Source organism: Stylophora pistillata, chromosome 12, assembly GCF_964205215.1.
Source record: "Stylophora pistillata chromosome 12, jaStyPist1.2, whole genome shotgun sequence".
Classification (NCBI taxonomy): domain Eukaryota; kingdom Metazoa; phylum Cnidaria; class Anthozoa; order Scleractinia; family Pocilloporidae; genus Stylophora; species Stylophora pistillata.
In genome coordinates this window covers 14645903-14665000 of record NC_142530.1, presented here as the reverse complement: position 1 = coordinate 14665000, position 19098 = coordinate 14645903, and the positions used below count along the sequence as shown (strand labels likewise).

General features: G+C 38.3%; 2 protein-coding genes and 1 long non-coding RNA gene across 3 annotated transcripts in view; 1 reads left to right on the top strand and 2 right to left on the bottom strand.

Annotated features, from left to right (window-relative positions):
* Positions 1-9401, top strand: part of LOC148718923 (uncharacterized) — an 11389-nt gene extending 1988 nt beyond the window's left edge. Inside the window, exons 2-3 of the long non-coding RNA XR_015993921.1 lie at positions 6229-6326; positions 8081-9401. This is a non-coding gene — a long non-coding RNA (uncharacterized LOC148718923). The remainder of the gene's footprint in view (positions 1-6228; positions 6327-8080) is intronic.
* On the bottom strand, positions 1020-4763 carry LOC148718924 (uncharacterized). Its single transcript, XM_088740823.1, has 2 exons — positions 4448-4763; positions 1020-3261 (listed from the first exon to the last, which is right to left on the bottom strand). Exons 1-2 carry the CDS (start codon positions 4469-4471, stop codon positions 2596-2598), a joined length of 690 nt encoding a protein of 229 aa, XP_088596949.1. The 5' UTR covers positions 4472-4763; the 3' UTR covers positions 1020-2595.
* Positions 9402-17914, bottom strand: LOC111330822 (T-complex protein 1 subunit epsilon). Its single transcript, XM_022935777.2, has 10 exons — positions 17672-17914; positions 17520-17580; positions 16433-16597; positions 15858-16056; positions 14325-14517; positions 12359-12628; positions 11558-11743; positions 10921-11058; positions 10381-10561; positions 9402-9804 (listed from the first exon to the last, which is right to left on the bottom strand). The coding sequence occupies exons 1-10, from the start codon at positions 17792-17794 to the stop codon at positions 9683-9685; spliced, it is 1638 nt and encodes a 545-aa protein (XP_022791512.2). The 5' UTR covers positions 17795-17914; the 3' UTR covers positions 9402-9682.
* Between the last annotated feature and the right edge of the window lie 1184 nt (positions 17915-19098).

Sequence of the window (19098 nt, the reverse complement as noted above, 5' to 3'; positions counted from 1 at the left end):
AGAAGCTAGTAGTTGATCAACTAATTCGGAAGGTCATATTTCATCACCGTAAACAAAATTTGCCCCCGTTTCTTAATGGTCGTTTCTTATTTTGATTTTGCATTTATCTCGCTCATCATAAATATGACTTGCCTTAAAGATCTATTAAAACGGGAATACTGGTTAAATTGATTAAATATCTCTTTAGCTTGCAGTAGATCAGAGGAAAGTTTGATTTTGCATCAATTGTTTCCGAAAGCTTGTTAGTGGATGTAAATCACTTGATCAACGTTTTGCTTGATTGTCTGCTTTAAACTGTGATAATTGCTAGTTAGAGTCATTTCTAACTTTTATTATATGAGGCAAAATTACTGAATTGTGATTGGTCAAGACAGAGGGCATTTTTTCTTAATTTTTGTAATTGCCCCGGGCAAAATTACTTGAAAATGATTGACTGAAAATCGCTTAGCAACGGCTGCCAAGGTAAAGAAATTTTCTGTTTGTTTTGTAACGATGGCGTCCCATTTTGCGTGAGATCAGTAAGAAAACATTTTGCCCCTTATATTGAAAACAAGTAATCACATGGTTCCTCATAAAATTAAGGATTATTATCACTTTTGTTTTTGGAAGTTGCAGAAATTGCCCTTGTTGCTGCGCGACTTGGGCAATTTCAGCAACTTCCAAAAACACGTGTGATATTAGTCCTTAATTTTACTCAGCCCCATGCGATTACCTATACAAGTTGTATGAGTTTACACTTGGCCTGGTTCAGACGAATTAAATAACTACAATTATCATTCAAAGGATTTTTTTCCCCCTTTTCATTGGCTGGGAGCCCACCACATGACCTGCAAATAACTGCCTACAAATAATGGTCTGCTCATGTGCGGTCGCTCTTGTGTGTAAACATTATCAGAATCATTATCAGAATCATTTAACAACCATTACGGCAACCTCTTCGATTCCTGTAGCTGAGAGTGCACCGCAACCCCTTCTCACAGCCTCTCAGGAAGAGCATATTCTAAATGAGCTAAGTATCGAGCAATCTAACACGCAGCAGACAGTTATTAATTTTTCCAATGTACTGCACTTTCAACTTTTAAAGTGAACTTTCAGAGATTGTGTTAAAGCTAATTCATCAATGAATACATTTTCTCTTTTTTTTTTGGATTTCAAATCCTTGATGACTGTGAACTTGTTCCTGGAAGTTTCAGCCATTTGAAGGCATACATTTTGTTAATTAACAGTTGACTGTATGTACAATTTAAAGTTGACAGAATAAGTTATTTAACTGAGAAGGAAACCATTTGATTTCTGGCAACAGTGTGCCCTTGCCACTACCCCCAAAAAAACTGAAAACAAACTCGCTTGCCACTTCCTCCAAAAAATTGAAAACAAACTCGGTGATTGAATGATAAAACAATTATTGAACTCACTTATCGCAAAATATTGTGATTTGTCAGTGTCTCGCAGATCAATTATTTGCCTCAGCCTTCGGTTTCGGCAAATAATTGATCTGCTCGCCACGTACAAATCAGATATTTTGCTCAACCTCATCCAATAATTGTTAATTGTTCAAAGGAAAATGACTTGCTTCCTTGCAAAATATTCTTTATTATTTAAAATATGAAATATTTAAAATATGAAATATGTGACATATATTAATGAAAATTTGTTAAGTTTAAAGTCTATGAAAACTTCTTCAGTGTAACTCTAAATCAAATAGTCATCAACAAGTCCAACTGTTCAAAAACAGAGATTCAGTAGGAAAAAAAAAGCCTTATATATGTATACACATTTAAACAGTGACATCGTCTGGTCAGTTGTGAAGTGTTAATGCTCATGTACAGTTGTTTTCCAGTGTTTCAATAGTTCCCTACTCAATTTCTTCTTCTTATATGCAGTCCCAAGGGCCACTTCAGGTTGAAAGTGTTCAAAAGTTGGTGCAAAACCATTCTTGACAACAAATTCTCTCCCACTTTTCTATTTCCTCTGTGTACTTTTGGTGGCTGCAAGCACTTGTGTTTGAACAGAAGCCAAAGTATCTTTATACTTATTTTGATAGTATCTTTTTTGACAGTTTTCCTTCTTGTGAAGGGCTTTCCTGGCCTTGTCTAGGGTATTTACAAGAGGTGTCACTCCCAATAATTTTGAAACAGATGTGGCAGGCTTGGTTTCCAATATATTTGTTACCCAATCTATGCCATCCCCAGGACTGCTTAGATCTGTTTTTTTTTTTACTGTGGTCTTCAACCTGATGAAGATTGGCTTCATGTGAGTGAATAACATCTGTATTCTCCACACCACCACTATCACAGTGGCCATAACTGTCAACATCAGCACCCTCATCACCACAGCCACCAGCATCAACATGAACTTCATCACACTCATTATCACTCAGCTCTGCTGCTTCTATATTAGAAATGATCACCAAATTATTGCAGATGGATTCTTGATTGAGGGATTCTTGATCAACTGATTCTTGCGTGTCATTTGTGTAGTCAGGACATTGAAGGCTATCGTTATGTTCTTCATCATTTCGGTGATCATCCAGTGCCCAGGGATCATCCAGTGCCTAGTGATCATCCAGAAACGTCCTGTACCATTCGGTATATACTACGGCCACACTAGGGTCATACACCTTAACCTTTCTAATGGGTACCTGAGGATCTCCTCAAGCGAGGCATTCGTTCCACTTCCTCTCAAGATAGAGCCTTTCACTATGAAAGGAAGAGGAACAAAAGTGATGCATTGCAGGCCCTTGGTCTTGAAATTCAAGTTGTCCTTTGCTGTCATGGAAGATAACTTCTTTACTCTCTTCATCTGTGTGCCACCATACTCCTTTTCCACAAAGAAGAAAATCACCAATCTGCTCAAGGTGTGCCTGGTACACTTCATTTTCAAGTAGCTCTTGAGGAATGACAGTGTCTGGGAAGTCAGGAAGATGTGTGGCAAACTTTCCAATCTTTGACTGCTGATCAACAAAACAACTCTTCTTGCCTTTTCAAACAAAACTTTTTCCTTGTTGGTGAGATGTTTGGGGAGTTCCTTTAACAAATTGTTAATGTGCTCCTTGAGGTCATGAAGAGGCTCCACTGGTACCACTTCGTACTGGGCTAGGTTGAGGTCTTGCAAGGAAGTTGTCTGATTTGGAAAACACAGTGCTACCCACTGAATACCCTTTAGTTCCTTTCTAAGCTTACTGTACAGGGATGGTTTTAGCAAACCATCTGTTGGAAGATTGCAACCTCTGCATTCTTTAATAAGGTCCTCTCTTGTCATCTGTTGGAAAGGGCTCACAAATTTTGATTAATATCTGTCACATATTTCAAATTTATGTAAGGAATATTTTGCAAGGAAGGAAGTCATTTTCCTTTGAATAATTAACAATTATTCCACGAGCGTGCGTTGGATATGAGATGATAGATAGCCAACGAGGTGCTTAGCGCCGAGTTGGCTATAATCATCTCATATCCAACAAGCGCGAGTGGAATAATTGTTAATTATTAAATTTTATGACAGTTTTAGCTCCCTTTTAATATTAGGTTGACACATACGCTTGCCATATTTGTAGATTATGGTATATTGGCTGATATACCATAATGGCTAAGCCAATAAAAAGTCTTGAATTGCATTATCCAATAAACTAGTTTTTTTATAATTGTAGTTATTTAATTCGTCTGAACCAGGCCAAATGTAAACTCATACAATTTAAGTTAGAAATGACTCAAATTAGAAATTCTCACAGTTTAAAGCACACAATCAAGCAAAACGTTGATCAAGTGATTTACATCCACTAAAAAGCTTTAGGAAACAATTGATGCAAAATCAAACTTTCCTCTGATCTACTGCAAGCTAAAGAGATATTTAATCAATTTAACCAGTATTCCCGTTTTAATAGATCTTTAAGACAAGTCATATTTATGATGAGCGAGATAAATGCAAAATCAAAATAAGAAACGACCATTAAGAAACGGGGGCAAATTTTGTTTACGGTGATGAAATATGACCTTCCGAATTAGTTGATCAACTACTAGCTTCTTCATACCCAAATGGCTGTTTATTACTACGAGAAGAATTCAATGTTTATCACTTCTCGATTTAAAGAGTTAATGTGAGCTTAGGAAATAGGTTTAGGACTTTAAGATTTACCACATTTAATTGATTTGTGTTTTACGCTGCAAGAATATTTTGCAAGGAAACGAGTCATTTTACTTTCCGAGACATTTTCTACCACTGACAACTTTAAAAGTGGGTAACATGGAATAAAACAAATTTATATTGCTGCCAGAGATCTATAACCTTAGTTAAACTTAGCTTATTATTCCTCAAAAGTATTCAAACGCATCAATCTTGACCCAGCCTGATTTAGCGTTATTTCCCACTGTTTACAGTTGTCGATCGGTCAGAGCAGGTCAACGTCCACTAAATTAAAATGCTTTCCAAAACAATACATAAGAAACCTTACCTCTAGTACAAACTGCAAATACATTTCCTCAGTATTCCCGTCGAAATATTCCCTTGAAACAAGTCAAATCCACAATAAACTACAAACACTCGCGACACCATCGACAGAAAGACACGAACGCAATGAAATACGAACCTTTCAAAGTTAATAGAGTAAGCTATTATCTAATGCCTAACTTGGAACCTTGCTGGGGCTCCGGACGACCTCTGAGTCAATAAACCCTTTTCAGGTTTTTAGTTACGTGTGTTTAGCCTAATTCTTGGCTTGGTGATACAAAGGAGTGCTACAACAGCTACCTCGAGGCAGCAGAAGTTTGAGTTGGTGTGCTTGAGCATTAAATATTATAGTATTATTAAGAATATTTAACAATTATTCCACGAACGCGAGTGGAATAATTGTTTTATTAAAAACGCTGCATTAAATTATTAAATTTTATTAAATTTTTAGCTCCCTTTTAATTTTAAGCTTACGCGTACGCTTACCATATCGTAGTTTATGGTCTATTGGCTCATATACCATAATGGTTAAGCCAATGAAAAGTCTTGAATTGCATTATCCAATGTTCCAGTTTTTAATAATAACTTTTATTATCCGACTGTACTTCGCAGAGTACAAATAACGCGCGAGACGAGTACAAATATCACGGGATGTTTGTACTCAAGAAATATGCGCGAAATTCGCCCCCGCTGAAATAACAATTTGGCGTGTTCGATAATAAATTTCTTATCAGACGTTTTGTTGTGTAGTGTCGCTGAGTATTTTGACTCGCCCTTCGGGCTCGTCAAAATACGGCACAACTCGTAAAAATACCAAGCGATACTATACAACAAAACGTCTATTAAGATATATATATTAAGATATATTAAGATATATATATACTCCTTTTGGAGTGCCACAAGATTGAAAAGAAATTGCTCTGAAGAAGTATTTTTTGCCGAGAGAACAGCTGAGTACAAAGAGTACCTTATTAACCAGGGTTACCCTTCTAAATTAGTTTTTAAACAATTCTCCAAAGCCTCCGCCATCCCTAGACATAATTTACTCAGGACTCGTGGAAAAGAAGCGAAGAATCTATTTCCATTTGTTACTGCATTTAATCCTAACTCGCCAGACGTGGGCAACATAATCAGAAAGCATTTGTTTATTTTGTAATCTAGCCCCAAATTAAAAGAACTTTTTCCTCGAAATTCTATCATACCATCTTTCCGTCGATCGAAAAATCTCAAAGAATTGTCAGCACCATCTCGTTTTAAAACTGCCAGCGAGAGACAAACCATTCCTCAAAACAATGGCTGCTTTAAATGCGATAGGAAAAGATGCGACCTCTGTCAGAATTTCTTTGTTGAATCTAAATCATTTCTCAGCTTTCAGACGGGCAAAAATTACACCATTCACTCTAGACTTTCCTGTGACTCTAAAAATGTGATCTACTTAGCTTGGCTTCCTGTAAGAAATGTCGCCTGCAATACGTGGGATCTTACCACCACCGACTTTAAAGTGGGATTTCGAGATCTGCTATGCTCACAAACACAACAACTTGTGAAGTAGCGATACACTTCAACAAAACCCTACACACCCTGGACGATTTTTCGTTCCAATGCATTGATCGATATCAGGTACAGGCCCCTAATGGCTCTGCAGAGATCGATAGGCTTTTAATCACAAAAGAGGCTTATTGGAGTGCTCAGTTGTTCTCTTTGGCACCCCATGGTTTGAGTAAAAGAAAGGAATTTCATTCGAAAAATAGAATTTGCTCTAATTAATTTTCCATCTTATAGTAGGCGCTACTAATTGATCGTTCAAAGACCCTTTCCTTGGATTTTGTCGGCCCTTTAGGTGTGGATTGGACTCAGAGGCCCTGCCAAGGGATCTTATTATGGTTAGTATCATTTAAGGGCCCCTCCAGGGATTTTGTTGCTAATTTGCCCTTTCGGGCTCCAAAGGCCTTGTTTGGGGATTTTGTTACGGTTTACAGTTGTAGTAAAAAGTGGGCCTTCCCTTTTTAATGCACGCCGCATTGCTTCTTTGCAATTGATTACGCCATTCATATTACAACATTTAGTATTCTTATCTCTTAGTTTTTAGGGTTTGTTTCTTGTATTTTGTCCATTGCTTTCTTTGTAATTAAGTTTTTTGTTTATTAGCACCAGTTCATTAGTCGTTATCTGTAATTACGAAATCATTAGCACTTCGATCTTATTTAATGCTCTTTTTTTATTTCAAAAGTTCTAAATAACTGCACTGAAGGTCTCTGACCGAAACGTTTTTTATTAAAACTTTTATATTTTTTTACGTCAGAAGTTGTCTATCCTCGCAATTTTTTAAACTTTCTATATCTATATATATATATATATATTGCGCTAATATCAATATTCATTTTCATCAGCGCAGAAACTTAAAATGTTACAAAAATCTAACAGAAAAAAAACAACAAATAGAAAAAGAAAAAAATCTAATGAAATAATATATATGCTAAACATATGTCAATAAAATATCTAAAAATGTATAATAGTGTAGTTTAAGTACAAAAATATATATAATCTAATCTAATGTAATTCGATATTTAACAACTAAAAGCTTCTTTAAATAAATACGTCTTTAAATATTTTTTTAAAAGATTCAACGATTTTGAATTTCTAATATAATATGGAACTGAACATTCCAAAGTTTTGGTGCAGTTGTTTGAAAAGATCAGTCACCGAGTGTGGAGTACATCTTCCCTTGTGGTAATTCCGGTAATAGATCATCATTGCAAGATCGTAATCTGCACCTTGCGGGGGTCTTTCACTTAATTAATTCTAGTATATAATTAGGCGCAAGCCCATGAACAGCCTTACACGTGATCAGAAGGATCTTAAATTAAATACGTTGACGAATGGGCAGCTAGTAAAGTTTAAAAAATAATGGAGTAATGTGACAATATTTACTAGCCATGAGTATCAACCTTGCCGCTGCATTTTGCACTCTTTGTAACTTATTGATTTGATAGTCTGGCAGCCCAAAATATAAACTATTGCCGTGACTATTTTCAGCAAAGAAATCCGTGTAGAAATCAGCTCGTGCTTTATCCATTAATGTAGTTTTTAAGTTCCTTTTCTTTTTAAAGTTAGCTTGGTCTACTGCATACTTAGTCCTTTTCCATTTTTTCTCTGCTCTTCGTCTTTCATGCTTTGAATCCCTGATTTCTTCAGTAAACCAAGGAACGCGTAGTCTCCCTCGCAGCCGTTTTTAGTCTCGTCACGCAACGCTCGTCCCCACAGAAACGTTGCGTGACGAGTCTAAAAACGTCTGCGAGGGAGACTATAGAACGCGTGGTCTTTGTACTATTGTCCTCGTTACAAGCGGTGCGTGTTTGTCCAGAATCCCTTTTAAGGTGGTATCGTAGCAGATCGCAAGGTCATCAAGATTATCGGGTGGATTTTTGCATAAATCGGAATCAGCTATAGCCGATCGGAACACATTCATATCAATAGATTTAAACTTCCTAGATTGTCTTAAGTGATATACGCTTCTCTGTTGTGATCTGTTGGAACGTCGACTATCGGCTCAACATTGAACTCTTTCTTCTATGACGATGAGTAGGTAAAAATGGGTCGCTAAAGGAGCGATGTACAACTGTTTCTATGTCCACAGTTTCTGCAGGAGTTCCCGAGATCTTGCTCTTCCTCCAAGGAGTCCGAGGAGAAAAGTGGCAGCTCAAAAACGTTTGGATTTTTCTCAAACAAACATCACTTGACCTTGAGATTTCCTCATGTTTTTCATCGCTTATTTGATCCTTCCAAAGAACATCAGCTTGGTAAAAACAATTCCATCTCCGCTGATAACGACTTCTCAACCTTGAGGAGGTATATCTTCAGATGTCGTTATTCATTTATTTTTAAATACGTTAACAAGTATGAAAACAGGCTGTACATACACAAATACGACTAAAAAGACTTCCGACGAAGGGCTAACGCTCGAAACGTCAGCTTTTGTAATCGTTACGGTGGCCAATTTACCACTTCAACTTTATTGATATATCCAACTTAAATAAGTTAGTTCGTAACGATCTATAGCCAGTTTTCTTATGTGTAGAGACCATTACGCAATGATGATTTCACAACTACCGCACGCAAGGACAGAGGACAGTTTAACGGGTTTGGGTCCCAGCCAAAAAGGTCACAAAAAGAAAATAATAATAATTGTTTAATAGCTCCTACTCCAGACTCATAAGAATTGTAGGTTAAAGTAAAGTGAAAAGTAAAGAGATTTTTTGACAGGATCTTGGGAGTGAAAGAGGTTAAAACTAAAGTTACATAATGCATTCAAAGTTTTGAATAGTTACATTCAAGCAAATGCATGTAAGCAGTTAATAATGAATAATAATTATTGGACAAGATTGAGCAAAATGCCAACTCCATGGTACGTGTCCGGTGAGCAAATAAATTATTGGTGCAAGCTGAAGGCTGAGGCAAAAAATTGATTTGTGAGACAAACTGACATTTTGAGTTTGCTTACATACATTTTTTCCCAAAAATCTCTGAGAGCTTAGGGTAGCTGGCCACGAGGAGGCGAGGTGTTCGTTACATTACAGAGACTTTTAGGGAGGGCCCTGAGGGGGTAAAAATCAATTAGCCTTTTTTACCTTGGGAAAATAGGATGTGGGTCACTGCAATAAAAGCACTTACAGGTCAGATAACAGACCCCTTGTGCAGGCCGGGATTGATAAGAATGTAAACTTGCAAAAACTTGTAACACATTTGATTATCTCTCTCTATATATTTTCCCACCTGCACGTACGTTTCAGTACAGAAAGCGGTCTTCACACCATAGATCGCTGTTGGGTCGTATTTAGTAGGTGTAATTTTGTGGATGCGGTGTGGGGGGAGTGGGTATGTGCAACACTGGCATCATTATTAAAGTAATATAATATTTTCTGGCTGGTACCAACTGCAAATAAACTGCAACAACAACATTTATGCGGTCTGTTTACAATTTATTCATCATCGCGATACATATCTTTGGATCTTCGTCGTACGGAGACTGTTCTTTTGTTCTTTCGCCGGCCCTACAACGCTTTCTTGAACATTTGATTAACTAGATCGTTCAACACTGTCTGTAAAGCAACTTCGATTGCCACCTTTTGTTTTGACATAAATTCCATGAAAAAATGGTGTTGGCAATATGCTACTGTGATGTTTATCCACCAATCGTATGCCACAATTTGATATCACGCAGGCTGGCCATGTCAGGACGTCACGATTCTCCTTGCGTCCTGATATCGTCGATTTTAAGGATCATCTTCACAAGCTGGGTTGCCAAACTTATTTGCTGTTTCTTTCCGATAAGCGTTTCAATGACGTGTTGTTCTTTCATATCTACGAAAACAAATTAGGACCGAGAACGTGTCAGCATAGTCGTGAAATAAATTAAATACATTTGTCAAATCAGTCTTTATTGGGACAAATCACTTCGAAACAAAAGTGACGCACAAACTAAGAAATAAGTTCGATTTCCCTTCTTTCGTAACTCCGGTGTTCCAACCTCTTCCCTCCCCACCCTCCTGAGAGGAGTCTCAACGAAAAGGGGTGGAGGAGGGGTAAAAGAGCGTGGCCCCGATTCCTGAAAAGTGGTTGGTTCTAGAACCTGGCGAGCTTTAAGTCTCCAGTAACAAAGTGTCCCAGACGTGCCCGCAATTCACTTAGTTTTCTCTTCCTTTCTACAAATTTGCTAGGAAACAACATTATCGGAACAATCGCGTAGTTGTCATTGTAGTAATAAGCTACCCGTAGACTTGCCCCCGTCCCCCTCACTTTTTCAGGCCTATTAACGTTGGGGAAAGAGTGAAGGGTTTCCCAACGAATATTAAATGCGATCCTCCATAAGTCAGAAAGTTCAGTGAACGGCCAGTTTGCAACAAAAGGGGCGAATCAAGCTAAATTAAAGCTATTTACCATTAATTCCGGCATCCATGCAGTCAACACCGAGTCTGGGATTGCCTTCAGCGACTTGTTTGGATTTGATATTGGCTACAGTTTGAATTGGATTCAAACCTGAATTCTCTGCCAATGCAAGAGGTATGGCTTCTAAGGCATCGCTAAATGCTCTCATGGCATACTGCTCTAGGGTGGATATCTGTGGAGATAACAGTTATACTCATCAATAGTCATGCAATAAACTTAAAACATGCGTAAATTGCGGACCCAAAAGGTGCAGGTGATGCTTCAGCAGTGTGTTGAGGCTATTGCTTCCTCTAAACTGCATTCAACTGCCTAAAATTTCACAACCTAGATCAAGTTCATTGACCATCACATTCATGATTCACGGATTCTTCCACTTTTCCACTGTACTTCAATATTAATACATGCTGAAAATGGGCACCATAATTTTTATTCACCTAAACTTAACTTAAACTCCAAAGTGCAGCCATGGTTTCATTGCAGAGTATGCTATCTCGCTCTATTCCATTTATTAAAAGTACACTGGACTCCCACCTTGTCTGCTTCTTTGGTGACAGCTAGGGAGCATGCCAGTTCTGTTGCTCCTCCTCCATACACGACACGGTTATCTCGCACAAGATTCCTAACAACACACAGTGCATCGTGCATACTCCTTTTTGCCTCTGCTATGATCTGTAAGGAGATAACATTTTCAACCTTAGCGAGTTTCCGCCAATTTCGTTGGCAAGCATAATATTTGCACTGCCCACTGTAATTTACAGAAAACCATGTGTGCATACAAAGTCAAAACATTTAATTCCAATGTAGTAAAAAGGGTTGCATGTACAAGTAAGCAGAGGCATTAAAAAAGTCTGGTTACAAGCAAAGTGGCCTATCAGGCTTGCACTTAGCTCCAGTTTCTGTAGCACGAAGTGACTAGGAGTATTTCTATTCCTCCCTGAATGGTATGCTAGTCCACTGCAGGGTTACCCCCACCATTAAATTTGCCAGTACCGATTTAAACACCTAGGTGAAGAGAGGTGGAAAGAGAGCACAGTATCTTAGCTAAGAACACAATGCAGTGTCCCTGGCCAGGACTTGAACCCTGACATTTCAATCTGGAGTCAGGCGCATTAACCATGAGGCCAGCGCCTCTCTATGCATAGGCATTGCAACATTATAAAGCAACTACCATTTTGTTTCCTCCTCGGATAAAGATTGTAACAGCTCGTGAGTTGAGGCATTCTTCAATAACTAACATTCTGTCTTTGGTTGTTCCAAAACTGAGCTCTTTCACCAGACCAGCCTTGCCAAGTTTATCTGCTGTTAGTTCTGAAAATCTGGGCACTATTCTTCCACCGGTTGCAATTGCTATAAGCTGAAGAGGGAAATCAGAATGGATTGACACAGTTATTGATGACATACTGTACAAATATTTTTTCATGATCTATTCCCTGAAGCACAGGTAAACCAAGTCCAAGGCATGTTGCAGGTTACACTTCAAGGACGTGGATCAGAGGGATAGACTGAATATATATTATGGGTTAATGACCAAGCACAAGGCCAAGATCACTAGATTTTGGCCAAGTTCTACCAAGACGAAGTTCAGGTCCATAAAACACAAAAAAAAAGATGGAGGCTGACATCCAGCCATTTTGACTGAACAAGCTTGGTTAATAAATGATTTATTATACATAAAAAAGATTTCACTTTAATACGAATCAAGAATGACTTGTTTATTTCAAGAGCAACAGTTAAGAGTAGTGTAGTGATAAGTGAAGGGCATCTATGACACAAGCTTTGTGTTTGTTTCCAACATACTGATCGAGGCACCAAGTTTGCGGCTTAGTAGACCATAATGTGCCCTGACGTTTGTATGACTTTCCCTACCACTCTGTATGTGGGTAGCCACATTGTCAAAATTTCCAGCTAGCTACAGAAGCTGTTACTTGGGTCCAGCAGCTCTGCACAAAACAAAAATAAATACTGGTACCTCTATTTCAGGTCCTCCAACCCATCTGACTGCAGGAAGCTCATTTTGCAGTAAAAGATGGTTGGCTTCATCATCAAAACCCCACTGACAGATAGCCAGGTTAGCACCTGTATCCTTCACTTGTTTAACCATCTCTTCAAACTTCTCCTTCTCGTACTCTCGCAGCTTTTGATAATCTTCTATAGATGACACATCCAACTTATGCTTGGTTTTTGGCTTGGGAGGCTCAAATGGGCAGGTCAAAATGGCAAGTTTAGCATCTTTGATGACCTGCAATGCAAAGGTTGGAACAGTTACAGGGCCACATATTTTCCTCTTCCACAACCTGACATGTAACTCTACCCTCCAGCTAATACATATTCCTTGAAATAAGTTAACTTTTAACCCTTAAGATCCCATTGTTAATTCTCCCTTTGAGCTGCTGCACATTTCCTCATAATTTAGTAACGAGAATCTGGTGTTAGATCAAGGTAACATTGACCTGATGTGCTTTAGTATTCTCCTTACCTGTTTGTTATATAATATATGGATATTATGGGGAGAAGTTACATCTGAGACTTAAAGCATTAATTCCCATGAATGACCAAGACAGACTTATTAAAACAATATCAAACAATAATTTATCAGAATAAGAAAACATAAATCAGAGAATTCTTTGTTGATCAAATACCAAATTCTCCACACTAACATGACGAGAATTGTATAGCAGACAGTAAGGAGAATTACTTATGACATCTGGGAGTGATGTCATATCAGATAACATGTAATGTTACATGTAAATGTAATGAAAATGGAAAGAAAAGTTACATGTTTCTTCTAGAAGTGAACTCTTTCACTCCCAAGATCCCATAATTTAGTAGTTCTTCTTCCTGTCTACAGTAAAATTCTCCTGATGTTAGCCCACAAAATGTTGTATTGGATCAGCAAATAACCTGTAATTTCTATTTGTCTTGATTCTTGTCACTTGTCTGCTTGATATTGTAAATTGATACAGCAATTTAAGGAGAAATTCTGTCTTGGTCACTCATGGGAGTTAAGGTTACTGTGCACCTTCAGGGGTGTCTTGCATGCAAGCGATGTAGCATGTCCAGTTTAAACTGTAGATATCTAAACCCCTATATCAAATTAAAGCTTATAAGACTGGCTATCAGACGATACCAAAAATTTTTTAAAAAAATGAATTGTCGAATTTTCACGACTTCTAAATGCAAGCGCCCGAATCACCTTTTGAACGTTACATGTCAAAGCAAATTTTGTTTTTCACTTATTTATGTGTTCCTCCGTTTCCGGGGCCAAAGCGCTAAAAAAAAACGTGTCTGCAATTTGCCATATTCAATTTCAGTGAAAAGTTAAAAAACATTTTTGAAATAGGATTAAAAAAATGTGGAGTGATTGTAAAAAAATCACTCTTGAAAAAAAGAGCATTTAGAAATAAAAAATTCAGAGACAGGTTTTTGTTGTTTAAATGTAAAACTTGCTACTGTCAAAATCTGAGAGCAATCAAACAAATTCCCTTTGACTTGTAGCTCTTAAAAGGTGATTCGGGCGCTCGCATTTAGTCATGAAAAATTCGACAATTCATTTTTTTTTTTCAAAATTTTTGGTATAGTCTGATAGACAGTCCTATAAGCTTTGAATCATCCAAGGTGGTACTGATTGAGTTGGGTTACAAACTCCAGTTTGTAACAAAACAAATTTAACCAAATGTCAAAACAGATTTAACCAAATGTCAAAGGACAAAGAATTTGTGATTGGGGTGATACACTTGATGTATTCTATGCAATCTTTCCAGTTATTCTGGTTACTTTTTATAAGCTTCTCCTGCTTCAGTAAAGCCAAGTTCAACTACAAAATGATTACACAAAAAATTCAGGTAAACACAAAGTACCTAAGTGTTCTATTAGACAAAGAAACAGACTTTGATAAGGAAGATCATATTTTCTGGGTTCAAGGCAACACAATGTACCTTTGGCATTTGTGGATGGCTCATATCTTTATCCACAACAACTCCTTTAACCAACATTGTGTCTTCCAGCTTTCCACCTTCCTTTCCCTCCATCTTGATTAATTCAAAGTCAACATCTTTTCTTTCCAAGTCTGCCACAGACAGAACAGCATCCACTGCAATTTCTGCCATCTTTCTCTGACATCTGCTCACACTAAACAAAGGAAGAAAAGAGATGCCAAGGTCAAGTGGTAAGGTAGACAGGCAGAAAGACTGGCACTTTAGTCTTATGTCACCCGAGAAGCCAAAAGGCCCATCATGCTGGAGAAAATCCCAGTTTCAGTGGCATGAAGCAACAAAGTGCAGTAGTTACCTAACTCCTCACCCATATCCTTGAACAGAAAGCCAGTCCTTCCCAGAGTTATAGGGTTGTGGCTGAGAAGTTAGGCTGCTGGTTCCCAGTGATGCGAACTAAAAGAAGGTATTTTGCACCCTCTACTATCAAGCTTTACAGAGAAATTGCAAGCTTAAAGTCCAGGGAATTTTGCCAGGAGCCAGCCCTAGCAACAACCCTTGGGTTACCCCTTGTATTTGCCCAAGTTTAAGAGCCTCCTGCTACCCATTCACATATCTGGGTGAAGAGAGGCACCATGAGTGTAAACCATGAAAAAGTGACCAGACCAAGACTCAAAACAGGACATTTTGATCTGGAGCTCACCACATTAACCACTTAGCAATTACATCTACCATATAGATAGTTTATACAAACTGCAGGGTGATCCTGCATGTATGATACACAATGTAAAATACACATGTCTAACATGTTTATCTACAGATGTCCAAAGACTACTGAGGACTACTTTTCTGACCGTTTTAAAGTACTTTTTGATGCTAACCCTGTTTATTGAAGCATTACTATCACAAATGCACATGATAAACTTAATAATTTGGTTTTATCAACTGAGTTGATAATGTAACTTGGTCACCACAAATAGTTTTAGAAGTTCTTTTATATTGTCAACTTAGTTGAAGAAAACAAATTACCTTCTGCCACACCCCAAAAAAAAACACAGCAACACAGTTTCTTGAGAAATGTATGCCTTTTATTCAAAATAAACTTAGTTTGCACCCCTCAAACCCACCTAACCCCCTGACCCCACCCCCCAAAAGAAAAAGTGTCCCTTATTTACCTGGAGACCTACAACTCTTCTGACAAAATATGACATCAGCGCATATACATACAATTATGGAGGAAAACCAGACTTAAAGGCAGTTTCAAACCAGATGCTAATAGGCAGCTTCAAAATATGAATCATGTTCTGTGTCTACCCTATTATTCTGCACTCAGGGCTTGACGCTAACTTTTCAACTTACTAGCCAAGTGGCTGGTTTCATCTTAGATGTTATGACAATTTCAGTTTGTTTACTAGCCAAACTGGCTAGTGAAAGTCGAAAACCACTAGCCAAAACTGAATTTCTACTCGTCTGTGGCTAGTGGGCTACCGTTAGTGTTGAGCCCTGTTCACTGCAAATGACAATTACATATGCACTTACATTTTAGATCCCAGTGTTGTCATAGCAGTCTGAACAAGAGATTCTGGATTGTTTTTGTCAATGGGAAAGCTGTCACAAATCTTGTCAAGATGTTCATTAGCTATTCTGGCAGCCAGCTCATAACCATCTGCAATCCTTATTGGGTGGATTCCCCAGTCCAACAGCTGTTCAGCTTGTTCAAGAAGAGCTCCAGCAAGAACTATCAAAACAGATGCAAAGCAAATAAACAAATCAACCACAATTGTCTTTGATCAAAACAATCTCTCCATAGCATTGAAGTGAAACTGCACTACAAAGTTTTAAAGCAAAATTTTTAACATTTTGGACACCTTAGAGTCACTAGCGACCTAATTTCTCCTTACAATATCAGCCCCAAATCACATGTTATGGTCATGAGAGTACAGGAAATGATCACCAAATAAAGCAGCTCTTGATTGTTAAACAAATTCTGCTCATCAGAACCTTAGGAAATGTATAAAGAACAGTATGGAGATTATGCTCAATGATGTAGTATCTCAGCCAAAACAAGGCTAACATATTATGAAGCCTCCACTGTGAAATTCTGTTATTCTAACCTACAACTCCTGTGGTTCCATCACCAATCTCATCATCCTGTGATTTTGACAAGTCAACCATCAGTTTAGCTATTTGATGTTCCACCTGCATCATGTCTAAAATGGTTGCACCATCATTGGTTACTGTAACATCCCCATCTGGGCTCACCATCATTTTGTCCATGCCTGTGAAATGTTAATAAAGAAATCGTATTGCTCATTGTGAGAAATTATGCAAGAGAAGTTGGTATCAGTTGGTCAAAGCTTAACACGTTCAGTGCAGTAGGACTCGTCACCTCTTCAGCACCCCTGGCTATGACTCAAGAGCACTTCAGGAGCAAAATATAGGAAGGAGCATGACAGAGGGATGGGGGCACCTGCCTCACCCTTTGACTTCCACAGTAATTATAATCAGTGAGTCACCCTTCTGCCTGTGACGAAGCACTTAGTAAATTTCAGTCAAGAGAAGTCATTAGTATCACATTTTTCCAAATCAAAATTGAAGCAAAGTTGAACATGAGCATCTCATTTTATATAGCTTCTGTGAAAATACTACCAGAATTAGGCTAAGTGATGAGGCCTCCTCAAATATTTCCCTCATAAGAATACGCATTGGGCACGTTTAAACAGTCAGGCTACTTTTCAGGATGGCTGTCTCAAAAGAAACTTTGATGCAAGAGGGTAAATGACAAGTGTTCGATTGTTTTATACAACTTGATGTGTGCAGGAGTGGTCTCGCTGTGTCATATCGTCGACTGGTGTTCTTGAAAATGTAATAAAACCTCATCGGTAATAAGGAAAATTAACTACACGTACAACAAGTTCGATGGTTGAAAGGTACTAGCACCAGAACTACAGGGTAAGTTAAGAACGTATGTACTGTACAAGAGTTTGTAGCTAGCGTGACTGCAAGGCCTTCATCAAAGAACACCGTTTAATTTGCAGCTGAGTTAAAGAGCTTCCTCTTTCTCTAAAGAAACAATAGCAAAGAGTAGTTCGTCCAATTCTTCGACGAAGTTTGACTTAATGCAAAGAGTTGTACAAAATCAGCTCAATCGAATCGAATGACAGCTGCAAGGGATGTTCATATGCCTTACACGTTACTCACCTTTCGGCCCCAGAGAAGTCCGTAGAATATTAGCAACAGCTTTGGCCGCCAAAATGTGAGACTAGAGAGCAAAAAACAATTCACTCAATTGGATGAACAAGGGTGGAAATCGAATCAATCACACGCATATGAATGTCAATTATGAGGTTCACCTTCTGTGCATCGAGCCCTGTCAACCTCGTTTGCCTATCTTGTTCTTTTAAGATTATAAATGGTCTACCATATTCATCGAAGGTAATACCCTGTGGACGTGCTTGAAGAGGCATTGCAGCCATCTTTTTCGATATAAAGAGGCAAGGATCCCTTACGGTTTTCACGATTAATTTGGATTTTCTTGAGTTATTCTTGCTCAGAATGTCAGAACACTCCTGACACTGGTGCAAACCAGACCTCCTATCAGCAAAATCACTCACGGTCCATTGTACGCGTTCGTCACCAGGCTACGCTTAGCAGGTAGTATCGAGCAGGACGACTTTTTCGCGAGCGATTAAACACTCCTCTTCAGTTCTAATGTGATCCAACGTGAAAAAAGGCCAGCTGCCAGTCTAATGAAGCAAAAAGTACTATAGCGTAGGGTTTTCTGGTAAAACGAGAAAACAGTAATATCCAGCAACTTATAAACAATAGCCTCCATTTGGCGCGGAAATATTCAAGGATATTTGTCCGCGGTCATTATCTGTTTCCAAGATGCGAACAGTTTTCCGAGAGCGAAGCTCAGGAAAACAGGGGGCTCCGAGGAACAGACAATGACAAATATACGAGCATATTTTCGCGCAAAACAGAGTCTACTGTAGTTATTATCTTTAAAATATTTTGTAACGCGAGTGGAAAAATGTCCAACTAACAGTTTACTGTTTGCTGCGGAATTTTTTTTTACTTTTGACTGTTCTCTGGGTCGACTTCATGGATGAACAAATATTTCCATTCATGTGTAACAACCATAGAACGCTCTCTCATCTTGAATTAAATTTGAAACTGGAAGACTTATCGCAGAACAGTGGATGAAAGGTTTGACAATTGGAAAATCACTTAGGTGACTTTCCGGATTCGGTCTCGTGATGTGTTTAGACTAATAGGGCGAAGTAAGGCAAAATATCTAGTAGTAAAGGTCATTGCACCTTTTCCCGTGGTTAAACCCGTTTTACGTCACGTCTGAGTACGCCCTAGTCTCAGAAATTTTCCTACTTATTTTTTCCCATAGGAACGACCATATCATTTCAGAACCAATCGAAAACGTAATTATCCGGGATATTCCTTCTTTCGAAAATTATACTATATGAAATAACTCAATTTTTTTTTTTTTTCTTTTTCGTTTTCGAATCATATTTCCTCGGGAATGATAGGCTTTTCCGAAAAAATAGCCCTGTAGGCTCAAAGGTATACCGCGAGAGGTTACTGTTCCCCCCCCCCCCCCCCCCTCTTCACCAGTACACTAAACGCAGCCCCTCCTCTCGGCGAAGTTCGCAGAGTGAGTCAGTAAAAATCAGCGAATAAAATTTGATGTCAGCGCGCCGCGTCTCATTCCCATAGTTCCAAATGGTGCACTTTATCAATTTTCTTTTTTCGCTGATTTTTTTCT